Source organism: Physeter macrocephalus, chromosome 14, assembly GCF_002837175.3.
Source record: "Physeter macrocephalus isolate SW-GA chromosome 14, ASM283717v5, whole genome shotgun sequence".
NCBI classification, from domain to species: domain Eukaryota; kingdom Metazoa; phylum Chordata; class Mammalia; order Artiodactyla; family Physeteridae; genus Physeter; species Physeter macrocephalus.
This window is the reverse complement of record NC_041227.1, coordinates 38134168-38150578: the sequence shown is the minus strand read 5'-3', so window position 1 is coordinate 38150578 and position 16411 is coordinate 38134168. Positions and strand designations below refer to the sequence as shown.

Below are 16411 nucleotides of genomic sequence, written 5' to 3'. Positions count from 1 at the left end.
CCTAAATATAATAACCATGGATCATTTCTCTTTGCTTTTTTCCTCCTATTCCTTAGCCTGATGCCTAAGAATTGTCAAACAATTACAGTGGCTAATTTACATTTAACAACTATTTATTTGTGAAAAAATTATAAAATTGTTAAGATTTTTTTAGTCTTGAAGAATCAACCTTAAGCTTTTCCTTATTTTCAGTGACAGCTCATATGTATGATACTTTATATTCAGAGCACTTACCCATTAATAATTCTATTTGATCTTCAGAATATCATATAGCAAGCCAATGACTGAGCTATCAGGAATCTAGGTCTTTTTGAAACATGAGGGACCCATGTGTGTTTACACCTGACTCATATTAACTGACTCCTAACGCAGGGTTTTTGCCTACACAGACTTCAGTCAAATTTGGTGGAATTACAGATTTATAGCTTAGGAATTTCAGAAATTTTGTGCCAAGGTTATTTCTAACATTGTTTGCTTCATCTACATGTGTGTTCTGTAGAATCTCTTATATGGTGTGTATGTATACACTATACCTAATTAGAAGAGAATCTAAACTCTGGTTGTTTATCACTGCAGCATATGTTTAAATAAATTTATTTTTTTCTTTGTTTCTTAGGTTTATTCCAGATGATATTACTTTTGATGATGAGCCCAAGGATGTAGCCTCAGAAGTGGATTTAACAGCATATAAGCCAAGATATTTCACATCTGCTGCAATGGGAACATCAACGGTATTTCTTAACTTTAGAAAATATATAACTGGACTCCATTCTTTAAGAAAAGAGTTATTTACTTACAGCATCTTTAGAAATGGAAAGGATTCAAAATTTTAAAGCATAAGTACAAATAGAAATCAAACACAGGTGTATTTGCATTTTTGTCTCCCACATGTGTTGGAACCTATCTTCAAATTTTTGTTATGCCTTTAAGCCTGAGTCAATTACCTGCAAATGTTTCTTTATTCTCTTCTATCTTTCCCATAGTGTTACTTAACTAGATTCTTTAATAAGTAATATGTTAGTTATTAATATCCTAGGGAGTAGGGGTAAGGAGGTAACAGATTACTTCAAATCACAGTTAAAACCAGTGGAAATTTAAATTAGAAACATTTTTTCTGCATATATGATCCAAAATTCTAAAAACAATTGAAGTAGAATAATTGAGGACTACTAGATGTCACATTAATGCTTAATAATGAACAGCCAAAAGATTTTTATTGAATTAGTTTGTTACTTAGCTGCCTAGTTTCTCTGCTCCTCTACTCCATATACCTTCTATCCACAGCTGGACTCTGCAGCAGCCATACAGGCTTCTCATTGCCTTTTTTGTGACAAGCCACTGTGCACTTCTGAGGATAGGCTGGTGGCAGAAAGAGAGCGGCTGTATCTGTTACCTGCAGCCTGTGGGTACTGTGTGGCCTTAATTAGTTACTGAGTACAGGGAAACCCTACCAGTATGCAATAAGTGAAGTCTAAAAGATTCAGTCACATAAAATGTAGGATCATGTTATTTTCAAGACTAAAAAATGGGCAAACCTATCCAGCCAGCCAGTCTGGAGTTCCTATGGTCTGGCTGTATCATCCACATCTGTTCCAGTTCCATCAGTGGTTTTCTGGTTATCAGCTCAGTCTTAATTATCAGAATAAGAATAATTCTGAATGGTGACTAGCTGGAATTTCTCTGACAATGGCCACTATTTTAAGGATTGGATCTCTTGGTGCCCATTTTGTTGTCCTGAACTGGAAAGATTTGCCTGAGGGGGAAAAAAAAGCAAGGATGTGGGACCCGCCCTGTGATGAAGATTAAACCTCTAACTGGACTCTGAGAATGGGGGCTACATAGAGGACAGGGGCCAATCACAAGACTAATGATGTTATAGATGAATTCCTGTGTTGTGGGGGTTTACTGTACTTCCAACCAATAAATGCCTTTTTCATCAGTGGCTCTTAATCTCTTTTGGAAAATGGACCACACTGAGATTGTGTTGAAAGCTTTATCAGCAAATTTCAGACAGTTTGTAGACCTCCTGAAATGCCTAGAACTCCAGGTGAAAAACATGTCTTGACTCATTCATAATAATGTTACTTTTTTCACCAGTGCATTTTCTTGTTTCTTTTCACCACAATCAGTCCATACAATGATGCATTTTTACTCCAAATAATAGAGTACCTTGCATATAGTAAAGAGTTAGGAGGATGAAGGCACAGGTTAATTGAAATGGTTCCCTTTCCACAGGTAGAAAACTTTTCATTAAGCATGTTATTTATTATTTGTTTTAGTACATCTTAACTTTTTTAGTTTACTGTTAAACATACAAGTTAACGATAAATATTCTGTAACAAGTTAGGGTTGCTGACATTTCCATTTTTATTTGTTGTTGTTTTCTTATTCATTGGTGAAAGGTGGAGATCACTTGGGATGAGACAGATCATGAAAGAATTACAACACTCAACAGGAAATTTAAAAAGGAAGAGCTTTTGGACATGGATTTTCAAGCCTACTTAGCTTCCTCTAGTGAAGACGAAGAAGAGATAGAAGAGGAGCTACAAGGTACTGTTCATCTTTTGGTGTTCTACATTTGTAAGCATTTAGATACCTAATCTAGACTTACTAATGGAAATAAGTTTGACAGTAGCTTAAAAGGGAATATCAAACTAATCTTCAAACTGTCTGTGAAGCAAGCTCACATACACAGTATTATGTACACCTTTAGATAGTAATTGAAATTTTTTATTTAAAGGTATTTTCTTAGCCTGAATTTCTTTAACCAAAAACACTTTGAAACCCTGACCTCACAAAAAAAGTCTGGCCTTTTAGACTAGTCATGATTGTTGTAGTTATGCAATCACTTAAACTAGTAAAATGCTTTATTATCCTCCCCCTTTTTTAAACTAAGAGCTTCTTTTGGATTATTTTTTACATTCCATTTTTCTGCTCGATTAGTTTACAAAGTAGGCGCTTTCTGTCCATTTAGTGATTATCCTAGAAATCATGACTTGTATCCTTATTAAAGTTTAATGCTAATTAATATTTTTATCCTCCTAGAGAATACAAGGAATCTTAAAACAACTTTCATGCTCTTCTGTATATTGTAATTCTTAAGTCCCATAGGACACTAATATTACTCTTTTGTTTAAATTTACCCACATTTTGCATACTAGTTTTGCTCCTTATTCTTTTCTAAATCTCATACTTCTGTCTGGGATCATTTTCCTTCTGCCCTAAGTATATCTTTGATAATTTCCAGTAGTATCTACTGGTGTCAAAGTCTTGAATTTTAGTTTAGTCTAAAAATTTCCTTTTTTGCCTTCATTTGTGAAGATATCTTCACTGGTAAAAAAATTCTAGGTGGACAGTCCTGTCTCCACATTGAGGATAATATCCTGCTGGCTTCTGGCTTCGTTGTTGTTTTTAAGAAGTCAGCCGTCAGTCTACTTGTTTCAGTCTTTTGAAGGTTACCTGGATTTTATTCATTGACTGCTTTTAAAGTTTTCTCTTCCTTTTTGTTTTTCTGCAGTTTTAATATGAACTAAGAATAGATTTTTTTAATTTATTGTGCTTGGGGTTTGTTGGGTTTCTTGCATTTGTGGCATGGTATCTTTCAATCAGTTTTGGAATATTCTCAGCCATTATCTGTTCAGGTATTTCTTCTCCCCTCTCTTCTGGGACTCCAATTAAATATATGTTAGATCTTTTCACTGTAAATTCCATGTTGTTTCTCTCCTGTATTTTTTACCTATTGTATTTCTGTGCTGCTTTCTGAATATTTTTTCTTACCTATCTTCCAGTCCACTAATTCTCTTTTCAGCAGTGTTGAATCTGCTGATGGACTGTTCATTGAGTTAATTTTGATTATTGTATTTTTTTACTTGTAAAAGTCCAGTTTGACTATTTTTCAGATCAGCAATATCACTTTTTAACATTTTTTACTCATTGCAGTTATTTTCAGTGCCTTCTTTTGTTTCTGTAAACAGAGGAAACAAGTTTTTGTAGTGTATGTCTGATAATTTCAGTATTTATTTCAAATCTTTTGGGGTTGATTTCTGTTACTTTACAAGATACTTCTGTTCACTTGTATGCCTGGTTAATTTTTTGTGTTGGTTTGTTATTTGAGGTGAGAGTGTCTCGTCAGAGAGGACTTTCATTTACTCTGGTCAGTCTGGAACCACATCACTCCAAGTTTTAAGACTTGAGGTTCCCTGGACCTAGTGGGCAATGCAAGTCTGTGTGAGAGCTAGTTTACTTCTGGTTGACCCTTGCCCTGGAGTATATCCTTTTGGGTCCCTACTAAATGTGGGGGTACTAGTTGGTTCTTTAACTTTTGTCTTCTTGGTCTGCCAGTCTGCCAGAACTGTAGGTTAGTCTCACAGCTGTTTCATTGGTAGATCAGTACATGCACTCAGGGCAAATAGGTCTTGAACACTGGGTTCATCTCTCTGATCACCATCTTCTCCTTGATTTTGACTTGGTAATTCTTCACTAATTTGTCAGTTCTTTGAAGTTTTCTTTTTAAAATCCCTCTGAATCTTTTTAAAAGATTTTTTTAAACACTTCATCCAACTTGATGTCCTCAGTAAAATGGTTGGTCTGAAGTGTACCTAGCTTCCCATTAATGGAAGCAGAAGTTCTCAGATTGTCTATATCTTTATCTAAAAATTTTTTTGACGATTAAAATGATCAGTGGTGTATTTTTAAATTATATATGTTGTTTGCTTAAAATAGCTCATTTTTTAAAAATAGGGCCAAAAATCCCATTTTCCCTTTTATTGGATCTGGCTCTGTTTGGAAATTTGGTTGCTTGATTGTAATTTCTTATTAGTTTTTGGTTGATACTCTCTCCCAGATATCTTCACACTTTCATTTTCATTTATTAGATGAATTCCCAACCATGCACAATTATGACTAAGATAGAATTATGTGCTGACAGCAAATGAAGAACCATAAAAGTTAAACATAAAGTATTTTAAATTAGCAGGAGTGAATATTCTTACTTTTATTTATAGCCTGACATTTTTCATACCTGTCCTTTTGGTTTTTCTTTTGCATATATATTGTTTTTATAATTTATAGTTTTATAAATGTGAAATTAAATAAATCCTAAAATGCTTCATTAGTATTATCATAGGACCATTAAACCTTAACTTTCTTAAGATCCTATGATTTTAGGCTACTGAAGATATTGCTTCACTGATCTAAGTTTTTCACAAAGTATTACTCTTGAACTCTGTTTACACATTGAATGGAGAAGCATGTTTAATCATTCCAGTTTCTTTGTTCAGAAATCTCATATTAATAAACCACATAATTTCTTAGGTATCTAATAGTCTTTGAAAAAGTATATGATTTGCAGTGGTAGTTATATGGGCACAAAAGCCTTCACATTTAAGGCCTTGATGGCTGTTGCTTGTTAATTTCTTTGGCATTCCGAACAGTTGAGTGACCATGTTATTTTTAGTGTATACAGAACAGCTGAGTCTTTCTCAAATAGCCTTTACATTTTTTACCCCCGTAGATACACTAACTTATCTACATTTTCTTTTATGTATATACCTATATGGTAATTTAGCACTTTTCTGAAAATTCTGGATAGTTTTTCTTTAGTAGCAGCGCTAAGGTAAAGGAAAAAAGATCATTCCATGTATTCTTGAGAAGATTGAATACAAGTTTTTCAAATAGGTTTTCTTTGTTTGGTTTGGGAGAACTTAACTAGATTTTGAAATGACATTATTGAATACATTAGGGCAGCAAATATTATGAGAAGATAACCATTAATTTGTCAGTATATCCTTGTTAAGGTCTTGGGCTCTGTTGATTTCAAATCCTGACTTCACCACATAGTGAAGTTACTTAGGTTAGGTTTTCTTAGCCTTCAAGCCTTTCTTTCCAAAGGTATGAAATGAGGATCATAATAGTACCTACTCATGGTTGGAAAAATTGAGATAATGTATGTAAAGTCTTAGCATACTACCTCATGTCATATGTTTTTACTTCTAGAACTTTAAGGATTAATGGCTTTTTGTTTGAAATATACTAATTAACTTTTTTAAAGCATGCATTTTTATTTTTCTTCAGTATTTTAATTGATTGCAAAGTCACTTTAATCTATAGTTTAGTACCTCTGATAGATACATTAGTATATTTGAATGCCTTAGTTATTATATGTTCCTGTTGTAGTTTATAAGAGATCATACCAGGGTTTCTTACATTTATAGTTAATTTTTTACTCCTTTTATATTATTAAGGCTTTCACAAAGTTTTGTCCTTGAATAGGGAAAAAACAGACTTCCATGAGTTAACCCACATTTTAGAGATTCAGAAAGTAAAATTTTAGTACTGGAAAAAAATCAATTTAAAGTAGGCCATCAGAGACTTACCACTAAAATTTCAACCTGGAAGGAGCTTGCTTCTAATTATATTTTCAGAAGTAAGCTTTTAATAGAAAGAAATACATTGCCATTTTGTTAATGTGTTCCTGATGTTTTATCCATTGAATTACGGGATACATGACAGAATTCCATCCAACATTATTATTGTGGCACAAAGCACAAACAGGAAAAAAATGAATTTCAGCTGTTTGAGTGAAAATGTAAAAGTGTGATAGGATGGAAAGAATGTCGTGGACTATTTTTTATTCATTTAGAGAAAAAAACTATAAAAACATTTACTTAACCAATTTTTTTCACATCACCTTTTTGAAAATATAAGGACAGTCTGTTAACATTGATGTTTCACAGCTGAATGCTTAATAATGTCAGACATATTTAGTGACCAGTTAGCCGTAGCTCATAGAAGGGAGGGTCTTCTGTATGCTACTTCTAAATTTTCCTTTACTGGGGACGTTTAGTCAATTCAGTAAGTCTGTATGTTTTGCATTAAAACCCAGGTTCTTAATTTATGTTTTTGACTTGGAGAATTACAGTGGAAATATAGAGCAAACAAACTTTTCACGTATTAGTTTTCTTTGGTATTTTTTGCCCATGAATTTTATAGTGCTCCGTTGTATTATAATTATTTTTATGAAATTAGGAAATGTAAACGTGAATATTTTCCACATGAGGAAATTAATTGCACAAACTTCTAATTTATTCATTTTTATTCTTAATGTATTAATGAGATCCTGAGAGTAAGCATGCTTGCTCACTATCAAATGGAAACGACTCATTATTCTTTGTTTTGGATTACAGGCAACTTCCTTTATCTGTATCATCAGCATGAATGGCTAAATCCATTTATCAGATGCATCCCAACACTACTCAGGCTCCTTTTATTGACCATACATTTTAAAGCCACACTGTTGGATGGTGGGAGACATAAAGAGGAAAAAAGTGCCATCCCTGCTATCTTGCTTGTAGGGTGAAAAGTCCAAGGATGTTACATGACTACAGGATTATTTTGAAATATGAATTTTAATAAAAAGAGATTCCCAAGTGTAATATTGTGACCATGCTAACTTATATTACAACTTATTTTTATTATAAACAAGACCTAAGTCATTTAATTCATTTTGTATTAAGAAATTTAAGTCTGATTTTGATATTCTATTGTTATAGTGTATCTGACGTTGTTTAGAAGGGTGCTGCAGTGACTGAGATTAAACACTGAAGTTAGAAGTAAATTATTTCTGTGTATTAAATGAAATTGATTTTTTTGTTAGGTGATGATGGAGTCAGTGTAGAAGAAGATGGGAAAACAAAAAGAAGCCAGAAGGATGATGAAGAACAAATTGCTAAATATAGGCAGCTCTTGCAAGTTATTCAAGAAAAAGAAAAGAAAGGCAAAGAAAATGATATGGAAATGGAAATTAAGTGGGTTCCAGGTAAGAATTAGATACTAACTAAATGTTCACTTGTTTTCCTTCGTTTTGGGATGTTGGATATGAAAGAAAAGAAGATCAACTCTTTGGAAACATAAACTTTAAAAAATCACATTTTCAAGGAGTGTTTTGATGAGGAAGATAATATGATATCTGCATGCATGATTTAATTCACTTTAGCACCAGTGTTTTCTACTCCTGCGGCTTATTCTTTGTCTCTTTAATTTACTAACTACAAATTATCCATTTATAAAAGTAGACCTTTCCTAGGTTTGATTCCAGTATTCTCAGGTTATAGAAATTTGAATCCAGGCACCATGTATTCTAAAGTCATTAAACTTTTTTCAAAATATGTTATTAATAAGTGGATTTTTCTCCAGTAACTGCTACTAGACTTTAATTAGTGGAGTTTCACTAACACAAAATATGTAATACATAGTTTTCTGTCTCAATTGTGCAATTTTTGAGTATTTTTGAACAAAGAAGTATAGCATCGTAAGTGGTTTTTATAACTGCCTTGAAGAGTTCAATAACCCAATAAATACTAGTGCAATAACATTAAAACCATGTCGAAGCTAAACAAAGAAAAGCTAGGATAAACGAGGGTTGTTTTCCAGCATATGCATTTTTTCTTAACAATCCTGGGCAAATCAGCATGTACCTTTGCAAATAATGTGGGTTTTTTTTTGCAAATTACTGCTTTTTACATATATGTATATCTTTTAAAGTTAGGTATATTTTTTGACAAGGATTCAATTCTTTTAGCCTCAATTTGTCTCTAGATGAAAAAAATACTACTTATAGCACCATTGCGTTAACTGTTCTATATTCAGTTCTGTTTCTTACACTAGTATGTTTTTGCACTGAGAGTAAAACATCTGTTTTCTTAGGTTGTTTTTATTTGGGGGGGTGGGGTGGGGAAACTAGGATATTTTGATATTTGAGGATTTATTGACTTGCAGTGAATTTATTAGGATATACACTTATCTTCTGCCTATTTCTATGGGAACATGGTGCTATGTTATAACCCATTTGTTTTAAATGTTTGGCTTTTGCAGGAAGTGGTGGTAAGAAAAAATGAAGTTTAGTAGTGTTAACCTATGAACAGTGGTTGAGAGAACTCAATTAATTTAGCCTGGAGAGGAAAAGTCTAAAAAATGACTTAATAGTTATTTTCAAGTACTTGGAGGCTGAGTATGTAAACAGAGACTTAATCTCACATACTACCTCAGAAGTCAGTGCTTTTACCAGTGGATAAAAGTTGAAGGAAAGTAGATTTCAGTGTAAGGTAAAGAGGAATTCTCTATATCATTAGGATTGTTCATCAGAAGAGCACAGAGGCTGCTTTAAGGAGTTGAGTGTCCTTTATCAGTAAGTCTCACAATAAGGCAATACAACCATACCACTCAGAGATGTGTGAAGAAATTTTTTTATATGAGGTCCTTGGATTTGTGATTCCAAGAAATGTTGGATTTTGTCTTTTAGTCAAGTATGTTGTAATTGTAGCTTAATTCTAATCTTAGAATGAGCTTATTGAATGAAGATATTTTAAATGAACATATTTTAAATTGAGGTATTCAGGTGACTATTTGAGAAAGAAGATTTAAAATAAAGTTGATTGCAAAGTTTTATATTAAATATTTTAGAGCTATATTGAGTGGGCCAGATCTAACCTTTGTCTTTATTAGTACAGTTATGTAGTGCAAATACCAAAAAGTGATACATAGGAAGATTTAAGCAGTACAGTTTTCCTAGGATAAACCTCACTTAGTCATGGTTCATTGTACTTTTTTTATATTCCTGGACTCAGTTTAGTAATGTTTCATAAAAGATTTTTGAACCTGTGTTAATGAGGAATATTTGTCTACAGTTTTCGTTTCTTGAAATGTCCTTAATTAGCTTTTGATATCAGGGTAATGCTGATCTCGTGTGATGAATTAGCGACTGTTCCCTCTTATATTTAGCAGTACATTTTTATCTTGACTGCTATTTGTGGATGTGATATTAATGTCATATAAAATATTTTGAAAATGTAAAATGAAAAATTAGCATCTGTAATTACATTACCCTTATTCAGCCACTGAGTGATTAGGTAGATTGTGGTTTAATTTATCATTTCTCTATTGTTGAATATTTAGTACTGTTTCTGATCTTTCATTACAATAGGCCCATGGCATTGAAAAGAAATTTGATCTAAGGCTGTTACCATTCCCAAACCCACAAATATCAGTACTTCCTTAGATCTCTTCACTTTTATCACCAGCCAAGTAATAGGCTTGCTATTTTAGGGCCTTTTACTTATAAAAACAATTTTTTAACAAAGATGCTTATTCCCCCCCACCCACCCCATTTTAGAAACGTCTGTGCATGTGAGAACTTGTAGAGACCACAAGGAGAAGCGAATGCTGGCAGTCAGGCTCACTCATCAGTTAGTAACATGACTTCCTCACTCACATAGCCGCTTTACATATGCTATGGATCAACCTGTGGTTCTCTCACAAGCTGTTAAAACTACCAGTGTCCAAGCCTCAAATTTTAAATCTCAGATGCCAAACATCTAGAATGTTATAAATAATCTATAGCTTTTTCCATATTTTAAATTATTTTCATAGGCTAGCTTCCCAGAAATGGAATTACTAGGAAAGGACACGGACACTTTTTGTGTCTTGAGATTACTGCCAAATTGCTTTTCAAAAGGGTTGTACCAGTTTTTTAATGCCTTCAACAATGATGAAAGTGCCAATTTCATGGAATTATCATCAACATTCGCTATGTGATTTTTACTCTTAGATGAATGAAGGAAAGTTGATATTTTGCTATATAATGCATTTTTTAAAGTGTTTAACCATAGTATTTTTGAAGGCCCCATATGGGGTATTATTACCCTGTGAATCTTTGGTATGGATGTGCACACGTGCGTGCGTTTTCTTTGTGTATGTAAATGTCAAGGGTCTTTTACATCCTAAACATGTTAAATGAGAAAAATGAACTACTCTTTCAGGATCTCAGTTTACTTATTTGGAAAGTGGGACTAACAATACCTTTCTTGCTTAATTTGAGATATTATAGAGTACTTTGTAAGCTACAGAGTACTATTCATGTCACACGTGTATTTTGTTGAATTTGTGTCTTAAGAAATGTATGTTCCCAGTAACAATTACCCTGAACCGCAGGACTTTTTTGATGTTATACTTCAGTAAACCACAGAGGGTCAGTATGAGATTATAGTATATCATGCATCAGTTTTTCTGTGGCTTGAATTTCCAAAATATTAAACTCTGCAGAAAAATAAGTACTCTTAATAATCACTAACAGTTGCTGCACTTTGGCATGGCTTGAAAGAAATTTTAGTTTAGACTGTTTAAACTTCCTATCTTTTTACGTTGGATTATACAATATAGTAACATTAGGAGTTTAATTCTTCGAGGGTAAGTGTTAAGGGAGTCAGATAACAGGTACATGGGTGTAACAACTGGAGTGAACTACTCTTTCTCTTGATGTTTTAGTTCCTCATGGAGGTGTGATAATACAGTGTTATTAATTGAGATTATAAATGATTTAAAATGTTGACTTTTAAGGAACGTTGTAATTCATTGTTTTGATGTGGAGTAACATTGCCCATCTCATTGTGTTGCTAATAAGGTATCCTGCCTGACTCATTTTGATGAGTAGAGAAAGTAACACATGTAATTAGCATATTGAGACTTTATCGATGAATGTGCCTCATTAGGGAATTTGTAATATACATGTAAATAAAGCATAATGAGTTTTATCTCATATATTAAATAACATCCCCTAATAATTTGTGATAATAATTTTTTGTTGGAGACACCGCAAGCCGTGTATTTTAGTCTTTGAAATTTCATCCAGAATATGAACAGATAATGACATGTTTCTTTGTCTATAATCTTAAAGGAGATTAGATATGATAAAAGTCCTCTTAGTTATCTCCTGGTTAATAGACACAGGTGAAAAGGATATCTGGTCTTTTTTCTACTCATCATCCTGCAGTGCCTCAACTTGCCTTCAAATATTGAGCATATGCCAAGAACCATTCTAGACACCATGTGAGCAAAACATACAAATCCTTGACTTCATAAAGCTTATATTTCTGGTTAAAGGGAGACAGATGAGTCTTTAGTAAGAAAGATATTTGAGCAGAGACTAAAGGAAGTGGAGGTCAGGGGTGCGCCATGCAGAGGAGAGTGTGTGAGCAGAGGGGATAGCAAGTGAGTGGCCTTGAAGCTGTGGCTTATCTAGTGTGTTTGAGGAGCAGCACAGAGAACAGTGTGACCACAGTGAGTGAGTGAAGGAGAGAATAATGGATGATGTCAGAGAGGTAATGGGGCCAGACCATGAGGGTCTTGCAGACCATTTAAAGGACTTGAACGTCTTTGAGTGAGGTGAGAAACCATTGGAGTGTTTAAGCTGAGGAGCAATAAGATCTGACTTGGTTTTTTTCCAGTTTTATTGACATATGTTACTGTATACGTTTAAGGTGTACAGCATAATAGTTTGACTTACATATATTGTAAAATGATTACTGCAATAAGTTTAGTTAGCATCCATCATCCCGTAGATACAATAAAAAGAGGAGCTGACTTTTTTTTTTTTTTTTTTTTTGCGGTACGCGGGCCTCTCACTGTTGTGGCCTCTCCCGTAGTGGAGCACAGGCTCCGGACGCGCAGGCTCAGCGGCCACGGCTCACAGGCCCAGCCGCTCCGCGGCACGTGGGATCTTCCCAGACCGGGCACGAACCCATGTCCCCTGCATCGGCAGACGGACTCTCAACCACTGCGCCACCAGGGAAGCCCAAGCTGACTTATTTTTAACAGGACCAATCTGGCTGCTCTACTTGAGAGTAGATTTAAAGTGGCAGGGAAGGAGAAAATTGGGGAGATCAGTCAAGAGGCTATTGTAATAATCTTGAGATAATAAATATTGTGGGTTGGACAGGTTTTCAAGGGAACTTCAGAAATTCTCTTCGTCACATGTAAGATGCCTATTATATATTGAAATAGACATGCCAAGGAGATAGTTGGATATCCAGTTTAAAGTTCAGGGAAGAGGTCAAGACTGGAGATATAAATTTGAGAATCTTCATTGTACAGATCTCTGTAAGTAAAGAACACCAACAGAGTGATTGTAGGTAGAAAAGAAAAGAGGTTCAAAAATTGATCACTTGGAGTACTCCAGCATTTAGAGGTTGAGGAGAGGTGAGCAGGGACCATCCAGAGGCAGCTGGGAAGAAGCTACCAGAAACAAAGGAGGAAATTCAAGGTTGTGGGTTATCCAGGTGGCCAAGTGAAGAATGCATTTCAGTGAGAAGATGGGTCAGTAAAATACAGACTAAGAAAGACCGTGGGATATAGCAATGTAGAGACCATTGAAGAGTTTTGGTGGAGTGGGGAGGATGAGCTTAATGGGGTTCAGAGAGAATGAGGAGTGGAATTGGAGACAGTTAGGAGAGACAATTCCTTTTTCTAAAATATTTGGCGATTAGGAAGTTGCAGGCATCATCACACTTCATCCTTAAAAAAATACTTTGGCATGTAACTTCCAAACACAAAGACATTCTTCTACATAAGCATGATGCTATTATCACACTAAGGGAATTTAATATCGTGAAAATAGTCAAATTTCTCACTCATTCCAGTAATATTCTTTACAGTGTTTTTTCCTGATCCAGGATTAGTCAGTTTTAAAGTGTCTACAGTAGTTGACTTATAGAATATCCACAGTCTGGATTTGTCTGATTGTTTCCTCACAATTCAACTGTAAAGTTTTAGGCAAGAATTTTCCATGAATGATGTTGTATACTTCCCATTGCTTCACATCAGGAGGCACTTAATGTCAGTCTGTCCCACTTCTTGTGCTGTTAACTTTGCTCACTCAGTTAAGGTGGTGTCCTACTGATTTTTCCATCATAAAGCTCCACTTTTTCTTTTGTAACTGATAGGTAATTTGTGCAGTGTGTGAATATCCTGTTCCCCAACATTTTACTTGGTGATGTTATAGATTTTTATAGATTTATAGCTCCTTGCTTGAATCAGTTATTATATTGTTGGTTGCAAAATATTGATTTTCTGTTTCTGTCATTTCTTCTACATTTATTAGTTAGCATTCTAACCTATGCTAGTAGAACTCCCTCTAGAAACTGGAAGGGAAAGTGAGATCAAGAGAGCATTTTTCTTTAATATGAGAGGAAATAACAGCATGCTATATTACTTCTGGGAGTGATCCACAGACAGGAAAAAATGATGCAGAGAACTACATTCTAAAGTAGGCAAAAGGAGTTGGAATGTTTTTGTTTGAGTGGAGGAATTGGCCTTTGGCAGATGTGCATGGACATTTCATCCATTGTAACAGGAGAGAAGGGAAGGAATATGGTCACAGAGGGTAATGAGTAGAAATGGTGGTGGGAGCTTGTGGTACTCTTCTATTTGCTTATATTTTCCTAGTGAAATGGGAAGTAAAGTCATCAGCTGAGAGTAGGGATGAGCGGGGGAGGGGGGGATTGTAATGATGGACCATAGTATCTATGTTGGGTTAGGAGGGAAATGAGGGTATATTGGGGGTGACGGATGGGGGAAAGGTCAGAGGATTGATGGGCTTTAGGTCCCTGTGAGACAAAAGAATTGTTAGCCTTGGGGTATTAGAGAGAATAAAATGGAAGGATTGGAGCTAGTGGTTGAGGAGTATGATACTTGAAATTAAGATTATGGTGTGTTTGCAGTTTGGGTAATGACAGTTCTAGTTATGGGGGGAGTTTCTGAGATTACAGGGAGTATGGGATAATAGTCAGTGAACTGTGAGGCACAGGGTGTTGGAACAGTCATCTGTGTGGATATTGGAATCACCAAGAATTATGACAGGGCTAGAATTGGAGAGAGTGGCAGTGAGCCAAAGCTTAGCTGTTCAAGAAGTGAGGGGTGTGACTATAGTCATTAGATCTCTGCAGTAACAGGGGAGTAGGTGGTGTAGTCTGATAACATGTTACTAAAAGTTGGGGACTTTAGGAGGAAGACCAGCCAGTGGACTGGAGTTGGCAGTGAGTAGCAAGACGGACAGACTGTGGGAGAGAAAAATTCACCACCTAGAAGAGCTGCAGGAGAAACAGTGTCCTCGGAGAAGAACCAGGTTTCAGTGAGACTCAAATTAGCAAGGGAATGAATAAAGAGGATTTTGTTAATAACTCTTAATGACTGATTATGATGGACTAAGGTGTAGAAATGTTCTTTTTGGGGAAGGGTGGGAATGGGAATATTCAACATATTTTTAGGAGAAGGGATGATTTGGAAGTTGTGGACTTCTTGTGATGACAGAATTAAATAGAGATAAAGGATATAATGAGATGAATACTGACCTCTTAAAGCTGTACTAGTGGTGAGACTGTCAGTGTCTGGGCAGATCTTGTCGGAAACACCCAGAGCTGTGGGATTCTTAGTCTTTTGAAGGAGACATGGAAGGCAGAGAAGAAGGAAGGACTCCTTGCTGTCTCACCCTGCAAGAGGAGTCTTTCTTGACTCCCACGCATGGAGGCGAGAGGTGGGGTCGCAGCTCCTCCTCCCTCTACTTACTCTTTCCTCCACGCTTCACAACTGTAGTTCTGTTTGATTCTGGTATCTGTTCTTTATCCTTTGTACTTCCTTTTTCTCCATCTTTATTCCATCTCCGTTTCTCTATTCAGTGACCCAATGGGAAGCTTAAACACAGAGACATTAATGACCTGTATCTGTGGCTATTCTGTTATTCATTCTTTATTTAGAAGTAAAATGTTTTGAATCAGCTGGGCATTCATTTTGCTAGGCAGCCCGGTTTCAAACATTTTAATTTTCAGACATCTCAAAACCTGTTCACTATTTACTTTTGGCTATATGTCTCATTTCCATTTATTGCCAGTGTATCCATTATTTGAAATATAGTCTCAAAACTGCTTTTTTGTCAGAACTTTTAAAATAACCAGATGTTTAAAATTTTGAGTTCAGTGTAGAGGAGAGCATTAAATGGAAAATTAAAATAAGCTAAAAAGAATTTGCAGTTTGCTTTATGTTTTGGTGATGGGGAGGAAACCAGTTTGCAGTGCACTATCATAACTTGTACACAGCTAGTACATAGCTTGAATTTTAAAACTTAGGTGTCCATTCCTTCCTTAAATCATCCAGTTAACAGGTTGACTATAAGGGCCTTGTACGGTAATAAGCTGAAACTTTTACTGTGCCCCCCCCCCAAAAAAAGAAAAATTAAATCATTTGTGGAATGTGTAATAAAAATGAGAAGCAGCTAGGGTTATCTAAAAACAGTAGTAGCACATTTTCTCCATAGAGTTGTCAGTAAATTTCTAAGAATTTCCTGGATTATTTTAACAATAATTTTCTGTTAGTATTAAGATTTAAGTTTTTTTTAAGTTTTCCAAGAAGGTTTTAAAAAAAAGATCTAAAGTAAAACTGAAGATATTTTTATAATAGTAGTAGTTTCAGAAAGTGCTAAAAATTCCCATATCTTTTAAAGTTTTAGGTTAATTGGTCTGCTGTTTTAGGATCCCAATTAAATACATAAATCAATAAGTGCTTCTGGTTGCCAGCATCTAAGCTGATT

The 16411-nt window shown here is 34.9% G+C and overlaps 1 protein-coding gene across 6 annotated transcripts in view; it reads left to right on the top strand.

The window, feature by feature from the left end:
- ESF1 (ESF1 nucleolar pre-rRNA processing protein homolog) overlaps positions 1-16411 on the top strand; it is a 70094-nt gene that overhangs the window by 13491 nt on the left and 40192 nt on the right. For all 6 annotated transcript variants that reach the window (XR_008619384.1, XM_055090788.1, XM_007113174.4 and 3 more), the window contains exons 7-9: positions 617-731; positions 2403-2550; positions 7655-7816. Coding sequence is in view for 5 of the 6 variants with exons in the window: in XM_055090788.1 (XP_054946763.1) it covers positions 617-731; positions 2403-2550; positions 7655-7816 (425 nt within the window). In the remaining variant the exon portion in view is untranslated. The remainder of the gene's footprint in view (positions 1-616; positions 732-2402; positions 2551-7654; positions 7817-16411) is intronic.